The sequence below is a fragment of the Rhinopithecus bieti genome, unplaced genomic scaffold (genome assembly GCF_001698545.2).
Source record: "Rhinopithecus bieti isolate Rb0 unplaced genomic scaffold, ASM169854v2 scaffold_55715, whole genome shotgun sequence".
Taxonomy (NCBI): Eukaryota; Metazoa; Chordata; class Mammalia; order Primates; family Cercopithecidae; genus Rhinopithecus; species Rhinopithecus bieti.
In genome coordinates this window covers 219,257-238,394 of record NW_016822769.1, presented here as the reverse complement: position 1 = coordinate 238,394, position 19,138 = coordinate 219,257, and the positions used below count along the sequence as shown (strand labels likewise).

Here is a 19,138-nt window from a genome sequence, read left to right as displayed (position 1 = left end):
TGGAGTATAGTGGTGTGATCTCAGCTCACTGGAACCTCTGCTTTCCAGTTTCAAGCAATTCTCCTGCCTTAGCCTCCCGAGTAGCTGGGATTACAGGTGCCCGCCACCATGCCTGGCTAATTTTTCTCTTTTTAGTAGAGATGGGGTTTCACGTGTTGGCCAGGCTGGTCGAACTCCTGAGCTCGTGATCTGCCTGCCTCGGCCTCCCAAAGTGCTGGGATTAGAGACGTCAGCCACGGCGTCCAGCCAAATTCTTTTTTTTTTTAATCACTCGAAATCAAGCATGTTGTAGGTACCAAAATCCTAACTCAAGGTGGCCTATGAACTGGGTTCATAATTTACATCTATCTATACGTATAGTGGCTCCTAGGCAGGTAGCTGGCCTTTTAGATATTCATAAGCTGTCTTGGAGACACATACCATTTGAGTACAGTAACTGCTGAGACTCCAGATGTACCTTATTTACTGTTGAGAGCTAGTCAGATGAATGAGACTGTCCTGCCCCCTAGCATCTGCACATGAGGTATTCTTCTACACTAATTTTTCATACAGGTGTGCTAGATTTTAATGGGTCACTCAAATTCAGTTATTCTCCAACATATAAATTCCCCACAAAATAGAATATATATAGTATATACTCCACTTGACCCAAGATGATAAAACTGAAAAAGACAAAAAAAATTTTATTGCCATAAATTAATCCAGTAGGTATATTTGTGGAAGCACGCGTCAGTTGGTTAGGGCAATAAGCGCCTCTACCACGTTGCCCATGTGTTCCCGCAAGCTGCGTTCTGCTGCTGCTCGAGATATCTCCATTTCGGTCATCTGCAGAAAAAAACCATGTTATATAGATTCCCAAGCATTAATGTGCAACCAAATATTCTGACTCCGCTTGTTTCAGGAAACAACCCAAATTAAGCAGAATAGCCTCCCCTCCCCATACAGTACTTAGGCACTACTACTCACTATCAGCTCCAGATCTTCCTTCTTGATAGTGACTTTTGCCAGTTCTTTCTCCCTGCAAATGTTTAAATATATTAGGCCTCATTCTCAACCAACACCATAAACTCCCAGGAAGGGTCATTCCCAGATGTGCCCTGTAAAAAAAATCTTGATAAGCCCTTGATTGAAAGTAAAAACTCCAGGGCCGGGCGCGGGACCTCCCGCCTATAATCCCATCACTGTGGGAGGCGGAGGCGGGCGGATTACCTGAGGTCGGGAGTTTGAGACCTGCCTGACCAACATAGAGAAATCCCGTCTCTACTAAAAATACAAAATTAGCCGGGAATCCCGTCTCTACTAAAAATACAAAATTAGCCGGGCGTGGTGGCACATGCCTGTAATCCCAGCTACTAGGGACGCTGAGGTAGGAGAATCGCTGGAACATGGGAGGCGGAGGTTGCAGTGAGCTGAGATCGTGCCATTGCACTCCAGCCTGGGCAACAAGAGCAAAACTCCGTCTCAGAAAAAAATAAAAATAAAAAATAAAAACTCCCACTAATACTCCTTTCCCCTGGAGTCTTGGCAGCAGGAGTTGCCAGGAGGCTTTCTACTACTAAGTTGTGGCGCCTAGATCTGCAGGAATTTGTGATAAAGTTGAAGAGCGGTATAAAGGCTTAATAATGGTTTCTATTTTTGTCTGGGGAGCGGGGAGGGAAGAACTGTTAAAAGTTGGCTGCCCCTGAAGACTTACCGCTCCTGTTTGGCTTTCTGCTCCCGGGACCTTCTGTCTCCAATCACAGACATGGCCTGTGGCAAAGGCAGGTCTAGTTACTGCACCGCTACCCACAATTCCCAATAATCTACAAGGCCAATAAAACAAGCGGTTCATGTATGGATTCACGATGACAAGTGTTACCAGGTAGCAAGGACCATGTTTAATTCCATTCTATGCACCTGAGGTCCCCTTAAACCCCCTATCAAGCTCCTTTAGGCAAGCGGCGGGCTCCGGTGACCCTTGTTTCCCTCGGCTCTACCCTACTGCCTCCTCCTGCCATCGGGATCAGAACCCCGTCTTGGAGGGCTGGCTTCCAGCTACAGACTCGGAGCCCCCCTCTGCTCTCAGCCCGCCCCGACATGCTCTTGGCCAACCTCACCGTCTCCAGATTGGAACTCTGGATCTCCTTCTCCTCCGCATAGTCGGTGACCCGCTCCAAGTCCGCCGCACCGCTGTCATGCTTCCGTGGCTTCTCGGGAGGCCGCTCTGGTCCACTGGTCTCAGTCTCTAACTCCAGCTCCACATCTCCCTCAGTCGCCATATCTATTTCACCACGCCGCCGCATAAGCCCCACCTCACGGCGACTTCCGGCAACTGACACACAGCTTCCGCTCGGGGAGGAGGCGGAGCTGGCCCTGGGCCACACCTTCTTTCTGCTCGAGTTCTAGAAGCTTCAGCGAGGAAGGTGGTTCGTCTCTCAGACTTCCTTTCGGGTTTGTACAGTGTTTTGTGCAAGGGCTTTCTCTCAGACCTAACCCGTCACCGCTCCAGCCCACCCCACCGACATCCTTACCACCTCATAAACTAGGAATAGTTTCCTCAACACATAGAGACGCACCCACCTCAGGGAACTCCGTTCAACCTGAATGGATGACGTCTAATCCTAAACCAATTTAAGAATGCTAATCCACAGGGGGCCAGATAGACAAACTTCCCCATAATCTGGAGAGAACAGCCTGAGTGGCCGCAGTGTTGAGGCCCTGAGGACAAAGCTCCTTCACAGGGCGTTTGCATTTACCACATCCTGGAGGTCAGTGTTCTCTTCCAGACGTCCGCATTCTGCCCGGGACCCGGTGCTCAGCCCCAACACAGTGGCAGTCCAATGGGCTGAGGACAGAAGCAGCTGCTGCTCTCATCTGCCTTCCATCAGGTGGACCTAAACCTAATCCCTGGGACAAGGATGGTGGGTGACAAGCCCGTCCCCAGCCCCAGCACCTCCCTGGGCCTGGCACAGCAGCGCAGCGGAGGCAGCAGTGTCCTAGTGAAAAGCCCCTTCTGTCAGGTGAGAGGGTGCGAATGGTAGAGTGGCCGAAGCTGGGGAGGAAAACATGCAGAAGCCAATAAGAACGACAGGCCTCTTTTCTCCTCTAATGTCATTCTGGTACTTTGCCCCCGGTAATCTGTAAATGTCTCCCGCCATGTTCCCAGCCCCAGGTGTTTAGGTCTAGAGAAAGGTCAGGTATCTCAAGCCTGCTTACAATGAAAGCCCTACTAAGTTGTCAGTGGAAGGCAATCCCAAATGGCTGGAATCAGCTTGAAACAGAACCTGAGTAAAAGGAAGAAAGGGGAAGGGGAAATTTTGGAATTCAGCCTCCTAGGTTAACCTCACACATACATTAACGTATGCCTTTCCTCAGCAAGTCTCCACCTCGCTGCCTTGCATCTGCTCTACCCCCAGGTGTGCTGCTGTGGGCCTGCTCCTTGTGCCAGCTGCTGCCACTCTAGGTGGCCCTCTCTCACCGCATCCACTTGCAGCCGCCTGTTCTACATCCTCCTCCATGTGGGGGCCTCAGCAATCTGCTGCCTCCTGCTGTCAAGGACAGTAGTGGAAAGGGTGTGGGGCAAGACACACAGGGTAAGTGAGAGGGGGTGGGGTTGTCAGGTGGGAAGAGATAAAAGGAAAAACCCTAAGATAGATTTCGGTTGGGGGCAGGAGACAAATGAGTGGTCATACCCGTGACAAGTAGGTACCTTTCCATGCATTATGACTTGCCCTGCCGTTTCTCACACACACACTCCCAGATCCAGATGCCCTCGGGGTTGTGTGCCCACCTGTTTGGCCTCTCTGACTGTCCAGTGCTCAGTGGCTCTGGGGCTGTGTACCGAGTATGTGCAGGAACCGCCACCTTCCACCTGCTGCAGGCTGTGTTGCTGGTCCACCTCCACTCCCCCACCAGCCCGCGGGCACAGCTGCATAATAGGTTTGTGTGTACTTTCTGGGTGGGGAGGGGACAGAGGAGGGAAGGTAGACACAAGCTGGGTAAAGGAAATTCCGGAATGAAGTAATAGCACTGTAAAAAGACAGAAAACAGGTTTAAGTCCCTGCTTCTGGTGTACTTGCTGTATAACCTTGAGCCAGACACTTATCCTCTTTGTGCTCCTAGCATCTAAAATGAAGATAACAGTGGGTTATCTTGGTAACATAATCCTTTATAAACTGTAAAACATTGCCCAGATGCTATTATTTAAGTATCTTTGAGTTAGAATTTGGAATAAGGGGCAGTAGGCCTGTCCCAGCCCCCTCTCATTTGGGATTGGTTCCTCCTTGTCTCTTCTGTCCTCTTTCCTATATTTTTGGTTTCTCTTTTGCCTTTGCCCATAGGCACTCTTCACTGTCCTTTGCCTTTTCTTCTGAGTCTGGTTTTCTTTCTCCCTCCTAAGCAGCTTCTGGCTCCTCAAGCTGCTGTTCCTGTTAGGTCTCTGTGCTCTTGCCTTCTGCATTCCTGATGAGCATCTCTTCCCAGGTACTCTCCCTCCCATACTCTTGGCAGGAGTAGGCTAAGTTTTCTAAGATAACAAGTGGGTAACAAGAGGAGTAACAGCCGGGTGCGGTGGCTCACACCTGTATTCCCAGCACTTTAGGAAGCTGAGGTGGGCGGATCATGAGGTCAGGAGATTGAGACCATCCTGGCTAACATGGTGAAACCCCATCTCTACTAAAAATTCAACATATTAGCCGGGCGTGGTGGCACGCACCTGTAATCCCAGCTACTCGGGAGGTGGAGGCAGGAGAATCACTTGATCCCAGGAGGCAGAGGTTGCAGTGAGCTGAGATCACGCCACTGCACTCTAGCCTGGGTGACAGAGCAAGGCTCCCTCTCAAAAAAAAAAAAAGTAACGATTTGACCACAATTTTCCACCGGTGCCCATCTTGCAGCATGGCATTACATTGGCATCTGCGGAGGCTTTGCATTCATCCTACTGCAGTTGGTGCTTATTACAGCTTTTGCCCATTCCTGGAACAAGAACTGGTAAGGGGCACATAACCCTAAAGCCTCTTCCTGGGGAGGTTTCTAGTAATACTACAGGGAGAGGGCTGGGCAAGGCACGGCAGAACACTGGTCCCACAGCTTCCCACTGAGCAGTATCAAAAAAAAGCTTAGGAATGTGATGACTGTGTGAGCCAAGTAGGATGGAGAGTCACAGCAGTCTTCTGGGAACATGGGAATAGTTGGTAATGGGTAAAAGAGTTGGAGCACTGGCTGGGCCCAGTGGCTCTCGCCTGTAATCCCAGCACTTTGGGAGGCCAAGGTGGGTGGATCATGAGGTCAGGAGTTCGAGACCAGCCTGGCCAACATGGTGAAACCCCATCTCTAGTAAAAACAAAAATTAGCCAGACATGGTGGTAGGCACCTATAATCCCAGCTACTCAGGAGGCTGAAGTAGGAGAATCACTTGAACCCAGGAGGTGGAGATTGCAATGAGCCGAAACCATGCCATTGCACTCCAGCCTGGGCGACAGAGCAAGACTCCCATCTCAAAAAAAAAAAAAAAAAGTTGGCGCTCCAAGCCACTGCCGACTTTCCACCCTTAGGCAGACAGGTGCAGCTCAAGACTGCAGCTGGTTCCTGGCTGTCCTGCTGGCCACCCTAGGATTCTACAGCATGGCAGGTGTGGGAGCTGTGCTCCTATTCCGCTACTATACACACCCAGCTGGCTGCCTGCTCAACAAGATGCTCCTCAGTCTGCACCTTTGCTTCTGTGGCCTCATCTCCTTCCTCTCCATCGCTCCTTGCATCCGCCTCAGTGGGTACATTCCAGGTTTTGGGGCCTTAAAAGCGTAGCAAGTTTCATTACCTCCCTAATCTCAATTATTTCATAAAAGAATCTCTGCTTCCCTACCCCACCAAGGGATGGGGAGACAGAAGTACAAGTGGGGTAGAAATGGAGGAAATTGCCAGCCTGTAGACTAAAGCAGTGATACTCACTCCCCAGAGCAACCCCGCTCTGGCCTTCTACAAGCTTCTGTCATCAGCTGCTACATCATGTATCTGACTTTCTCTGCGCTGTCCAGCCGTCCTCCAGAGAGAGGTAAGGGACAGGACCTGGATCCTCCATGCTAAGACCTTTTTTTGCCCCTGCCAAATACCTAGCTCACTGTTCTTAATACCCGTCTCTTCTGTTGTCCCTTCCCAGTAATCCTTCAAGGACAGAATCACACCCTGTGCCTCCCTGGCCTGAGTAAAATGGAACCCCAAACACCAGATACCTCTCTAGCAATGCTGAGTGCTGGCATCATGTATGCTTGTGTGCTTTTGCTTGGTGCGTAAAAGTGTCAAGGGTGGAGGTATGAAAGGACGGTGCCCAAGACAGGGAAGGATGGTCAGGAGAATGTCTGGGACCATAGAGTTTAGAGCAAGACTAGAGTGAGAAAAGCTTTCCACAAACAGGGACAAATTCTAAGAATAGTACTTTGTTAGATGATCTGTATGAGATGAAGGGGTTGGGGAATGATTTGAGAATTTAAAATACGTCCAAAGATCTTAGGGCTCTCCCATGAATAGAATTCCAAATCTTTGGTGGAAAAGGCACAGGGAGTATGGTACCCTCTTGAGGATTACCAGTATGGACCAATTGGTAGTAAATGCCCCAGATAATACCTATTTAACTAGACGAGCTTAAGAACTCTATTATTTCTCAGCAATGAGGCCTCCTACCTGGCTGAGGTATTTGGACCCTTGTGGATTGTCAAGGTTTACCGCTATGAGTTTCAGGTGAGGAGAAAGAGCTCAATACCCCAACACCCTCCCTCCCCACACAAAGACACACACACATCCTACCAACCTCTACCCAGAACGCTGATTATAGCTATTACCTTTTATTGAGTACCCACAATGTGCTAGGCAACTGTGCTAGATACTTTTACATAATCTCATTTAATTTAACCCTCACAACAACCCTGTGAGGTAGGTATTTGCTCCATTTTACAAATGGAGAAAATCGAGGCACAAAAGATTAAACATCTTACCAAAGTCTGCACAGCCAGTTATATGCTGGAGCTAGAATTTGAACCCAGGTGTGCCTCCACTTTTAATACTAGACCAATCTTTTCACGAGGGAAGTTTCCTAGATTAACACCCTCACATCTTTTAAGACCATTCCAAAACCTGCGTTATGTTTTGCAGAAGCCCTCACTGTGTTTCTGCTGCCCTGAAATAGTGGAGGCAGACGAAGGTGAGTGCCAAGTGAGAAACCGAAGTGGTGGATCTCTGTGGAGTGCCGTAAGAACCCTCAAGAGCCTTAACAAAGGTAGTTGGGGAGAGGAGAAGAGGTGTTTCGGCAGCACTGCTCCCAGCAGCCATTTCATCTCTCCAGGGCAAAGGGGTGGTGCTGCTAGGCCAGCTGACCAAGAGACCCCTCCAGCTCCTCCAGTCCAAGTCCAGCATCTTTCCTACAACTATTCTGCCTTCCACTTCGTCTTCTTCCTTGCCTCACTCTATGTCATGGTTACCCTTACCAACTGGTTCAGGTAAGATGGAGGTGGGCCTTAGATACTCTCCTGAAGAGCTGTTTTACAGAAAGAGCAATTCAAGGCCATTCCAGACACGTGGGTCTGCCATAATTGGTAAGGAGGTAGACCACATCTAAAAGCTAAGACCCTTCATACTCTCTAACCAGAGCCTTTGGTTACACAGCTATGAGGAAGCAGAACTGGAAAAGACCTTCATCAAGGGTAGCTGGGCCACCTTCTGGGTCAAGGTTGCCTCATGCTGGGCCTGCGTACTCCTCTATCTGGGGCTGTTACTGGCACCACTCTGTTGGTCCCCACCCAGAAACCCCAGCCCCTTCTCTTGAGGCGCCGCCGCCACCGCATCATATCCCCAGATAACAAATATCCTCCAGTCTAAGTCCTTTTCACAAACTGGGGTTCCCCTGACATTGTACTCCTAGAGTTGGCTCAAGGGGAACTGTCCAGCCCAGCTCAATACCTCAAGGACACATGGGGAGTTATCTCCCTTTGGGCTGAAGTCAATACTATGAACTCGAAGAAGTGGTCCAATACAGTCTAATGCGCTGGGCAGAGTGTCTGACTCACTGGAGCTACTGTTTCTGCATCCCAGCTCAAGAGCCTAACACCCAAATCAGCAGCTCAGGAACCACTGCTGTTCCCAGCAGACAGTGTGGCACCAGCCTTTTCCTGGCTCTTGGGCTGGAAGTGGGGTGGGGAAAGACCAACAGGGACTGAAGACTCGGCATTGCCCTTGGAGAAAGGAAAATAAGCAGTTCAGCCCTGGGCACACGGATATAAGAAGCCCGGACACAGAACAAACCAGGGCATAGGAAGAAAGGAGCACAGAGCTACCCCAGGTTTTAATCCTGATCTTGAGGTCAAGGGAAGCGGGAAGACAAAACCACCCTCATTCCATGAGGAATGACAGAAGAGAATGTGAACACTTGACAGCAGCTGACCATGGGAAGTTGGTGAGCAGCAGGATTTTTTGGCCAACTTTCAAGTAGACGAACAAACTGAGGAAGAATGAGGAAGAGAGGCATAAACACAGATCTTGCAGCCTTCACTCTTAGGCCAACTCCATCCTAGAGATGGTGTTCAAGGGTGGGGAACAAAATCACAGAAAAGAAGTCTCTATGGTTCTTGGAGGATTCCTCTACCGCATATCCGGAGTACTTGTTTGGTTGTCATTGCATAATAAAAGGCTTCTGTGATGTTTCACTGATTAAGCCTGTATCCACAATCTGAGTCTAAAGAGTTCTCCCTTTTGGTGGGAAAGGGCAGTCATTCCTCCAACCCCATCCCCCCAAGTCCCCAGTCAAACCAGGCGCTCAAGGAATTACAAAGCTACTTTTAATACTTTGGGGTGAGCCCCACAGGAATAAAAAACACTGGGAAGGGGTAACCCCTCACCCCGGGAGTGGCCCAGGGGAGAGAGGCTACCTGAGGGGAAGGAAGCACAAAAGGGACCCACTGCAGACTCAGGGCAAAGGGAATGCCATCGGTGCTGGGACCTGTGAGCACTACAGGAGGAAACGCGAGCGTGGTGGGACTGGCTCCAGGCACACAGGCGAAGGGCAAGAGGGTTGGACACGAAGCCACAAAGCTACTTGGGTTCCTCCTTCTTCTCGTTTGCCTTTTCTGCTTCTGCTGCATGATCTCCGAGTCCCTGGGGTAGAGATGATGGGGCACTGGGAGGTACCAGAGGGCAAAAAGGACAAGATGCAGGGGGATGAAGGGCACAAAGGATAAGATGGAAGTGGATGGGACTAAGTTCAGCGTTTGGCTGCTGTACTCCCACCCTAGGAGAACAAGAGGAAGAGAGCTGAGGCTCAAAAGGCAACCAGTCTCCATCTGGCTGTTGCCCAAGGGGTCAGAAGTCTGGCGACACAGGCCCAAGGCTCTCTATTCTGTTGAGTACCACACCCAGCAACACCAGTGAATAGGTTGGGAGAAGGGAGAAAAACCGAACAGCAAGGAGGGCCAAAAGTACTGGGCTGCCATAACCACAACTGTATTTGAAATGTGAAGCTCCCTGCCCTTGCCCTTAAGGTCAGACCCAGGGACGCTCAGAAATCAGACTGAGGGCAGGTGCCCGCCCCCGTCCTTTCCTGTAAGGCTGTGAGCTGACAATTTGGAGGGTGGGGAGGAAATAAAACCCTAGAGGAAGCAATGCACTCTGCTCCTCACGACTAGTCCAGATTCAAGCCCTGAGGTAGGTCTCTCCTGCTGTAACCCTTGGTCTAACCCAGGTCTCCACCGTCCCTTTCCCTCCCCTCCCTGGGGCTACCTCTGCTTGCGGGCGGCAGCAGAAAGCCCGTCATCTCGGCGCTTTCCCTTAACCGAGTCGCTCTGCTTTTTCATATTCTTCTGGCGGGCGAGCTCACGCTGGTTACCGCCTAAGGAAAGAAGATTAAAGGTGAGATGCGGGGGCCGCTCTGTCCACACACCGGCGACCCTTCTACCCCAGCACGGCCAGCAGCAGGATCCAACACCACTTCAATCCCCGGGCCCCGACAACGGTCCACTTCGAGGCCCAGGCTGCTTGGGGTAGGGGGGAGTGGCGAATCTGCCACGGGCCAGGTCAAAATGAGGAGCGGAGAAAAGGGGTCCAAGGGGCCAGCTGGAGGCATGTTTTGGGGCAGCGTGGGCCCCAAACAGCTGGCGGGGTGTGTGTGGACGGTTTGGGTCTCTGTGGGGGATGGGTTGACTTGTGGAGTAGGGGGCTCTGGGCCTATCACCGGAGCACTAGCCTTCTCCTCACACCGCGGAAGATCCGGGAGGGCCTATGCCTAACGCGAAGGGGTGGTCCCGTGAAGTGGCCGTAGGCAAAGGGCTCGATTTCCGGGCACCGAGTGTGAGGGTGGCTACATAGCGCGCCCAGAGAAAGGCCTCGCTAGGGAAGCTACCGAAGGTCAAAGCAGGCGACTCGGCGGTGGTGTTTAGGGTGAACGGAAAGAAAAGGGCAAGGAGAAGAGGGCTCGGTGCTCACGGGTCATGGCGACGGCAGCGGCTCCGACCTGCCTCCGTTACGTCCCCTCGTTCTGTCCGACGTTGCAGGTCCCGCCCCTTCTCGCAACGTAACGCAGTCGTTCCTTTCCTCCCCGCCCCTTCGCCCCCGGGAGCCGGCTCCCATTGGACAAGAAAAAGCACGTGGGTCCACGGGTCGTGCTTGAGCAGGGGAGGGTAAGTGGCGGAGGGTCGCGGGCGGAGCGCTCAGCGTGGGGCGGGGCCTCACGAGTGAGGCGTAGGGATGGGCCTGGAGAAACTAGGCCGGGTCACGTGGGCAGAGTGGGGGTGGAGGGGTGCGGCTGGCGATGTGGCGCTCCCGTGGCCTCGAGCACGTGACCGTGCAGAGTGACCTCATGCGGGGACAGTTTGGGGTACTGACAAAGTCGCCCTGAAAGAAAGCCCGGAGACGGAGGGCGGGGTTTCAGCCAGTTCTGTGTTACGAGTACTCTACGACTGAACTTGTTCTTAGGATCACCTCTCAGCCACTTATTTGGACACGGGTTGTTCACAGCTCGCTTAAAATCAAGTACAAACACAACTTCAGAAACCCGCTTCTATTGCCATTGTCCCCTTCCACGCCCCTTCACTGTAGAAAATCGCAGCCACATCTGGTATTTCCTAAAACTCGTCCCTGCTCGTTTTCCCCCAGAAAGTTTAAATGTGAAGATGCAGCTTGGAAGTATTGGAGGACTCTAAAAGTCACAGACTATGGAGTTGGATCACTGGCTGAGATTAGATAATGCACATAGTATGTCCGCTTTTCCCCTCTGGACCTTTCCTCACTGACCATCGCCACCAGCCACACCTGGTTTTGTATTAAGACCCTGGAAGTCCGGGCGCGGTGGCTCACGCCTGTAATCCCAGCACTTTGGGAGGCCAAGGTGGGCAGATCAGGATGTCAGGAGTTCGAGACCAGCTGCCTGGCCAACATGGTGAAACCCCCTCTCTACTAAATATACAAAAAAATTAGCCTGGCATGGTGGCGCGCGCCTGTAATCCCAGCTACTTAGGAGGCTGAGGCAGGAGAATCGCTAGAACCCGGGAGGCGGAGGTTGCAGTGAGCCGAGATCGCACCATTGCACTCCAGCCTGGGCGACAGTGCGAGATCCCGTCTCAAAAAAAAAAAAATGAGCCTGGAATAAGGCCGGAAGCAAAAATTAAACTCATTCTCATTGCCAGTTCCATTAATCTGTCTACAAGACCCTCCTCCAGACCTGAGGAATTAGCTGGATAAAGGAGAAATGTTTATGAAATAGCACAGGAAATGATTGGTTGTAAATATTAACTTGTGACTCTCTTCAGCTAGTGCCCACAGCACAACCAAGTTGAGGTTCAAACTTCAAACTGGCTTCACCTTAACATAGAGCTGATGGAAAGTAATAAATCTCAATCAGAACCATCCTCACAATTTCTTCCATACCAAAGTATCTGAATGACAATTACTAAATATTTTTGTATCAGTCTTAAATAAAAGATATAAATCAAACTTCATATTCCTATAGTACGTCTAAAATCAATATCACTTGCTGACAGAAAGTAAGTATAAAATGAAATACATAATTAAAGTATACCAAAATAGGTGGGGCATGGTGGTTCACACTAGTAATCCTAGCACTTTGGGAGGCAAAGGCAGGAGGATTGCTTGAGCCCAGGAGTTTGAAACTAGCTTGAGCCACATAGAACCCCCACTTCTCTACAAAAAAAAAAGTAATAAAATTAAATAAATAATACCCAAATTATGTCTTATTTCAGAGTGTTAAGCCTGGAACCTAACCTTTTTATTTTTTGGGAAGGTCTCACTAACCCATATGGGAGTGCAGTGGTAAAATCTCAGCTCACTACAACCACCACCTCCCACGCTCAAGTGATTCTCCTAGCTTATTCTCCAGAGTAGCTGGGACTACAGGTGCATGCCACTACGCCCAGCTAATTTTTTGTTTTTTTATTGTTTGTATTTCTTGAAGGGATGGGTTTCACCACATTGCTCAGGCTGGTCTCGAACTCCAGAGCTTAGGCGATCCACCTGGCCTCTGACCGCTCTTAAAAACAGAAAGTAACAAGTGTTAAAGAGTTAATAAGAAGCTGGGCGCGGTGGCTCATGCCTGTAATCCCAGCACTTTGGGAGGCCGAGGCAGGTGAATCACGAGGTCAGCAGAGACCATCCTGGCTAACACGGTGAAACCCCGTCTCTACTAAAACATAGAAAAAATTAGCCGGGCGTGGTGGCAGGCGCCTGTAGTCCCAGCTACTCGGGAGGCTGAGGCTGTAGCAGGATGAGCCGCAGACAAAACCTCTCAGACACCCAGTTGTAGAAGGAATGGCTTTATTCAGCTGGGAGCATCAGCAAGCTACTCCCTTAAAATCCAAGCTCCCCAAGTGCACAATTTCTGTCCCTTTTAAAGGCTCACAACACTAAAGATTTCATATGAAAGGGTTGTAATTGATTTGAGCAAGCAGGGGGTACGTGACAGGGGTTTCATGCACTGGTAGTCAGAGAGAAACAGAACAGGGCAGGGAGTTTCACAATGTTCTTCTATACAATGTCAGGAACATTGGTTTCTAAGTCATGAGTTGATTTTTAACTACTGGGTTTAGGCCAGGGAGACCCAGGCCTGGTTCTGGGCCTGGCACCGGGCTGCCTGTCTTTGGTTTTCCTTCATTGTTTTTTTGTTAAAACAGGTACTGAGTATAAAACAATATGAGAGGGTCTCTCTCTTTCCTCAAGGCAGGAGAATGGCGTGAACCTGGGAGGCGGAGTTTGTAGTGAGCCACGATGGGACCTCTGCACTCCAGCCTGGGCGACAGAGCCAGACTCCTTCTCAAAGGAAAAAAAAAAGGGGTTAATAAGAAAGGCTGGGCGCAGTGGCTCACGCCTATAATCCCAGCACTTTGGAAGGCCGAGGCAGGTGGATCACCTGAGGTCAGGATTTGGAGACCAGACTGGCCAACATGGTGAAACCCCGTCTCTACCAAAAATACAAAATTAGCCAGGCATGGTGGTGGGCTCCTGGAATCACAGCTACTTAGGAGGCTGAAGCAGGAGAACTGCTTGAACCCAGGAGGCGGAGGTTGCAGTGAGCCAATATCGTGCCACTGCACTCCAGCCTGGGAGATACAGAGAGACTCCATCTCAAAACAAATAAATAAAAATAAAAAAATTTAAAAATGGCCAGGCGCAATGGCTCACACTTGTAATTTCAGCACTTTGGGAGGCCGAGGCAGGCAGATCACCTGAGGTCAGGAGTTTGAGACCATCCTGGCCAACCCCAGGCCAGGCCAACATGGGTGAAACCCCATCTCTACTAAAAATACGAAAATTAGCTGGGCATGGTGGCGCGCGTCTGTAGTCGCAGCTACTTGGGAGACTGAGGCGGGAGAATCGCTGTAACCCAGGCGGCAGAGGTTGCAGTGAGCCGAGATTGTACCACTGTACTCCAGCCTGGCAACAGAGCGAGACTCCGTCTCAAAAAAAAAAGAAGAAAAAAAAAGAGAGACTGGGTGCGGTGACTCACGCGTGTAATCCCAGCACTTTGGGAGGCCGAGACGGGGAGGTCACGAGGTCAGGAGATCGAGACCATCCTGGCTAATACGGTGAAACCCTATCTCTACTAAAAATACAAAAATAAATAAATAACTAGCTGGGTGTGGTGGTGGGCGCCTATAGTCCCAGCTACTTGAGAGGCTGAGGCAGGAGAATGGCGTGAACCCAGGAGGCAGAGTTTGCAGTGAGCCGTGATCACGCTACTGCACTCCAGCCTGGGCGACACAGCGAGACTCCATTCCCCCCCCCCAAAAAAAGAGTTAATAAAAGACACCCAAGCTGGAGTGCAATGGCGTGATCTCGGCTCACTGCAATCTCTGCCTCCTGTGTTCAAGCTATTCTCCCACCTCAGCCTCTCGAGTAGCTGGGATTACAGGCATCCACCATCATGCCCAGCTAATTTTTGTATTTTTGTTTTTCTGGAGATGGGGTTCCATCATGTTGGCCAGGCTGGCCTGGAACTCCTAACCTCAGGTGTTCCTGAGGTGATCTGCCTGCCTTGGCCTCCCAAAGTGCTAGGATTACAGGTGTGAGCCACAGTGCACAGCCAGCATTGGGTATATCTTGATGAGCAGAACATATTCCTCTTATCATGAAAGATACCAAGAGAAGAAAGCTCTCATACACTTTCTCTCTCTCCCTCTCCCTGTCTGCCTCTCTCTCTAATATCCATATATGTATTTGTATGTCTGTGTGTCTACATATATGAATTTTTGGATTTTTTGGAGACAGAGTCTCACTCTGTCACCCAGGCTGGAGTACAGTGGCATGATCTCGGCTCACTGCAACCTCCACCTCCCAGGTTCAAGCCATTACTATGCCTCAGCCTCCTGAGTAGCTGGAATTATAGGCGCATGCCACCACGCCCAGCTAATTTTTATATTCTTTAGTAGAGACGGTGTTTCACCATGTTGGTCAGGCTGGTCTCGAACTCCTAACCTGAGGTGATCCACCTGCCTCGGCCTCCCACAGTGCTGGGATTACAGGCACAAGCCACCATGCCCGGACTGTATATATATATTTTTTTAATAGAGACCGGGGGGGGGGGTGGTTTTCACAATGTTGGCCAGGCGGGTCTCGAACTCCTGACCTCAAGTAATCCACCCACCCCAGCCTCCCAAAGTGTTAGGATTATAGACATGAGCCACCATGCCCCACCTATATATGAAAACTGATTGTGATAATAGCTTTAAAGGAAAATAACAGATTCCACGCAAGGATGAGATTCAAAATGTTTCACAGTGCACACAGCTTAAGCACTGACCCATAAAAACAGATGTCAGTGTAATTTGAATGAAGACTCTGTGAACAATTCCACCTGGTATGAGTAACTAAATAGTTCTGCTGGTGCTATGAGGGGAGTACACCTGTGGACACTGTAGACTTTAATTTTGATTAGGGAGGTGAAGTAAGTGGTATCTGAGCTAAAGCAAAAAAGATGAGGAGTTAGCCAAGTCCAGGAGGGAAGGGCAGGGAGGACATTTCAGGAGGGAACAGCACGTGTGAATGCCCTAAGGCCCTCCTCCCTCAGGTCATCCCATCAAGAGCCACAGGATTATTGTGTAGGTAAAGGGCAAGTCACTAATGCCTAATGAGCAGGGTAGTGTGAAACTAGGTCAGACAGGGAGGTAGGGTTGTGACAAGATCCAAGTTACTACTGCTAATATAACTACTAGCTAACACCAGGTGGTTTTTATTTGGTACATTTAGTGTACTTTTCTAATTTAGCCTTACGATGACCTTTTGAGGTGTCATTATCCCCCTCCTACCGATTTAGAAACCTCAGCCCTGGCAGGTTAAATAACTTTCTCAGCGAAACTGAGATAATAAGGGGTGGAGCTGAGAGTCTAACCTAGCCTGTGCTCTTCATTAGCAGAGTGTAAGTTTTGAAAAGATCACTTTACCAGTAGATAATGGATTACAGCAGATGAATAGAAATGAGGAGATCAGTCAGGAGACTATCACAGGCAACAGGCTTTAGATCTCAGTTTAAATGTTACCTCATGGAGGCTGCAGTGAGCTATGATGACGCCACTGCACTCCAGCCTGGGTGACAGAGTGAGACCCTGTCTCAAAAAACAAACAAATAAATAAATATTACCTGAGAAGTGGTTCTCCTATTATTCTTTTTCCTTACACCTTTGTTTCTCTTTGACAACATCGGCCGGCGCAGTGGCTCACGCCTGTAATCCCCCAGCACTTTGGGAGGCCGAGGCAGGTGGATCACCTGAGGTCAGAAGTATGAGACCAGCCTGGCTAACATGGCAAAACCCCATCTCTACTTTAAAAATACAAAAATTAGCCAGGCATTCAGCCGGGCGCGGTGGCTCAGGCCTGTAATTCCAGCACTTTGGGAGGCCGAGACGGGCGGATCACAAGGTCAGGAGATCGAGACCATCCTGGCTAACATGGTGAAACCCCGTCTCTACTAAAAAAAATACAAAAAACTAGCCGGGCGAGGTGGCGGGCGCCTGTAATCCCAGCTACTTGGGAGGCTGAGGCAGGAGAATGGCGTAAACCCGGGAGACAGAGCTTGCAGTGAGCTGAGATCCGGCCACTGCACTCCAGCCTGGGTGACAGAGCGAGACTTCGTCTCAAAAAAAAAAGAAGAAAGAAAAAGAAACCCCGTATCTACTAAAAATACAAAAAAAAAATTAGCTGTGCATGGTGGCACACGCCTGTAGTCCCACCTACTCGGGAGGCTGAGGCAGGAGAATGGCGTAAACCCGGGAGGCGGAGCTTGCAGTGAGCTGAGATCCGGCCACAGCACTCCAGCCTGGGCGACAGAGCGAGACTCCGTCTCAAAAAAAAAAAAATTGTTTTAGTGGGGTGCGGTGGCATGCACGTGTAATTCCAGCTACTTGGGAGACTGAGGTGCAAGAATTGCTTGAACCCGGGAGGCAGAGGTTGCAGTGAGCCGAGATCAAGCCACTGCACTGTAGCCTGAGGATACAGAAACAATTCAATTTCAAGACCACAAGAAAATCAGAGACACAGGACTATTAATAGCATTCTTTGAGAGAGAGGATATTGAACAACAACAGGGAGTTTATAAAAACAGATATTCAAAAAACAGCCAGGAGTGGTGGTATGCACCTGTAGTTCTAGCTACTCAGGAGGCTGAGATGGGAGGATTGCCTGAACCCAGGAATTCGAAGTTGCAGTGAGTCGTGATCTCCCCACCATACTCCAGCATGGGTAACAGAGCAGGCTATGTCTCTAAAAAAGAGGAAAAAATAAAAGAAAGAAAGAAACATTCAGGCTGGGCGCAGTGGATCATGCCTGTAATCCCAGTACTTTGGGAGGCTGATGTGGGCAGATCACCTGAGGTCATGAGTTCAATACCAGCCTGGCCAACATGGCAAACCCTCGTCTCTACTAAAAATACAAAAATTAGCTGGGCGTGGTGGTGCACACCTGTAATCCCAGCTACTCAGGAGGCTGAGGCACGAGAATGGCTTGAACCCAGGAGGCAGAGGTTGCAGTGAGCCAAGATCACGCCACTGTACTCCAGCCCGGTGACAGAGTGAAGACTCCATCTCAAAAAAAAAAAAAGTTATGAGGATAAAATAAAGATATGCAAAGTCTCAAAGGATTTGTCCAAAAGCTTCCTGAAAAGAATGCATGGTAAATAAATCCTTTGAGGCTTTGCACCAAAATGAGGGAGTAAGACAAGAAAAAAGTTATAGGATCCAGGAAAAAGTGTATCTGACACAGTAAGTGAAGGAAATCCTCCAGCTGAGGTTGAAGGGAGATCCCAGGATAATAGCTTTGCATCCGACTTAGAGAACAATCATTTCAGGCCGGGCGCGGTGGCTCAAGCCTGTAATCCCAGCACTTTGGGAGGCCGAGATGGGCGGATCACGAGGTCAGGAGATCGAGACCATCCTGGCTAACAGTGAAACTCCGTCTCTACTAAAAATACAAAAAACTAGCCGGGTGAGGTGGCGGGTGCCTGTAGTCCCATCTACTCGGGAGGCTGAGGCAGGAGAATGGCGTGAACCCGGGAGGCAGAGCTCGCAGTGAGCCGAGATCCTGCCACTGCACTCCAGCCTGGGTGACAGAGCAAGACTTCGTCTCAAAAAAAAAAAAAAGAAGAGAGAACAATCATTTCAGATTGGAGCAGGAGTATGGAGGGCTTTGGAGCCATGTATCTAAGAAAAAATGGAAACTGATAAAATTGATAAATTATCTGATTGTATTTGGTTATACTGAGAGGAGAGTTATATTCCTAGAAGAGGGTATGAGAATCAATTGGTAATAAGTACATAGGTAACAAAGCAAACAAAAAAAATGCATAATTATTAATTCGTGTAGAGGAATATGCAAGAAAGAAAATGTGAACTCTAAGTGTCACAGCTTGCAAGTAACATTTACATACTCCTAATAATAGAAACATTCAATATTGATATAACAAAAATAACGTTACTACATTAGGAGGAAGGAGAGAGAAAGTACATGCATATTTTGGGGGCAGATGAGAGTTAAATCCTCATTTTAAAAATAGAAGTAGGGCCAGGTGTGGTGGCTCACGCTTGTAATCCTAGCACTACAGGAGGCCAAGGCGGGCATCACCTGAGGTCAGGAGTTCAACTGGACATCTGACCAGTTGTCAGCCTGGACAACATGGTGAAACCCCATCTCTACTAAAAATACAAAAATTAGCAGGGTACAGTGGCGTGTGCCTGTAATCCCAAGTACTCGGGAGGCTGAGGCACCAGAATCGCTTGAACCCGGGAGGCAGAGGTTGCAGTGAGCTGAGATCGTGCCACTGCACTCCAGCCAATGTGAGAAAGTGAACTGTGTCTCAAAAAAAAAAAAAAAAAAGAAAAGAAGAAGAAGAAGAGGAAGAAGAAGAAGAGCCAGGTGCAGTGGCTCACACCCGTAATCTCAGCACTTGGGGAGGCCGAGGCAGGTGGATCACTTAAGTCCAGGAGTTCGAGACCAGCCTGGGCAACATGGTGAAACCCCATCTCTGTTGAAAATACAAAATCAGCCAGGCATGGTGGCATGCCTGTAGTCCCAGGAGGCTGAGGCAAGAGAATCGTTTGAACCCAGGAGGCAGAGGTTTCAGTGAGCCGGGATTGTACCACTACACTCCAGCCTAGGTAACATAGTGAGACATTGTCTCAAAAAA

The 19,138-nt window shown here is 49.6% G+C and overlaps 3 protein-coding genes across 4 annotated transcripts; 1 reads left to right on the top strand and 2 right to left on the bottom strand.

Annotated features, from left to right (window-relative positions):
* Window positions 1–654: 654 nt before the first annotated feature.
* HYPK (huntingtin interacting protein K) lies at window positions 655–3,421 on the bottom strand. Of its 2 annotated transcripts, XM_017861035.1 has the most exons (5): window positions 2,736–3,380; window positions 2,097–2,388; window positions 1,694–1,749; window positions 967–1,018; window positions 655–825 (listed from the first exon to the last, which is right to left on the bottom strand). In XM_017861035.1, exons 2-5 carry the CDS (start codon window positions 2,280–2,282, stop codon window positions 730–732), a joined length of 390 nt encoding a protein of 129 aa, XP_017716524.1. In that variant the 5' UTR covers window positions 2,283–2,388; window positions 2,736–3,380; the 3' UTR covers window positions 655–729. The 2 variants fall into 2 exon arrangements, with proteins under 2 accessions (XP_017716524.1, XP_017716525.1); XM_017861036.1 differs by lacking the exons at window positions 655–825; window positions 1,694–1,749 and having other exon boundaries at window positions 959–1,018; window positions 2,097–3,421.
* On the top strand, window positions 2,876–8,711 carry SERINC4 (serine incorporator 4). The gene is made up of 12 exons (XM_017861038.1): window positions 2,876–2,999; window positions 3,396–3,572; window positions 3,740–3,918; window positions 4,382–4,461; window positions 4,875–4,968; window positions 5,532–5,743; window positions 5,933–6,028; window positions 6,134–6,263; window positions 6,639–6,711; window positions 7,123–7,171; window positions 7,313–7,466; window positions 7,889–8,711. The coding sequence occupies exons 1-12, from the start codon at window positions 2,898–2,900 to the stop codon at window positions 7,962–7,964; spliced, it is 1,422 nt and encodes a 473-aa protein (XP_017716527.1). The 5' UTR covers window positions 2,876–2,897; the 3' UTR covers window positions 7,965–8,711.
* Window positions 8,712–8,793: 82 nt separating this feature from the next.
* On the bottom strand, window positions 8,794–11,115 carry SERF2 (small EDRK-rich factor 2). The gene is given in 4 exon segments (XM_017861037.1): window positions 8,794–9,089; window positions 9,092–9,117; window positions 9,739–9,847; window positions 10,441–11,115. Coding segments are annotated over 4 exon segments (177 nt in total). The 5' UTR covers window positions 10,448–11,115; the 3' UTR covers window positions 8,794–9,054.
* Window positions 11,116–19,138: the final 8,023 nt, after the last annotated feature.

Coding starts and splice junctions, on each gene's coding strand:
- HYPK (XM_017861035.1), bottom strand. CDS start 2,282: ATGCGGCGGCGTGGTGAAATAGATATGGCGACTGAGGGAGATGTGGAG. Junction 1,750..2,096: donor AGAGTTCCAATCTGGAGACG/GTGAGGTTGGCC, acceptor CCTTTGCCACAG/GCCATGTCTGTGATTGGAGA. Junction 1,019..1,693: donor CAGAAAGCCAAACAGGAGCG/GTAAGTCTTCAG, acceptor AAACATTTGCAG/GGAGAAAGAACTGGCAAAAG.
- SERINC4 (XM_017861038.1), top strand. CDS start 2,898: ATGGTGGGTGACAAGCCCGTCCCCAGCCCCAGCACCTCCCTGGGCCTG. Junction 3,919..4,381: donor CGGGCACAGCTGCATAATAG/GTTTGTGTGTAC, acceptor CCTCCTAAGCAG/CTTCTGGCTCCTCAAGCTGC. Junction 7,467..7,888: donor ACCCTTACCAACTGGTTCAG/GTAAGATGGAGG, acceptor TTGTACTCCTAG/AGTTGGCTCAAGGGGAACTG.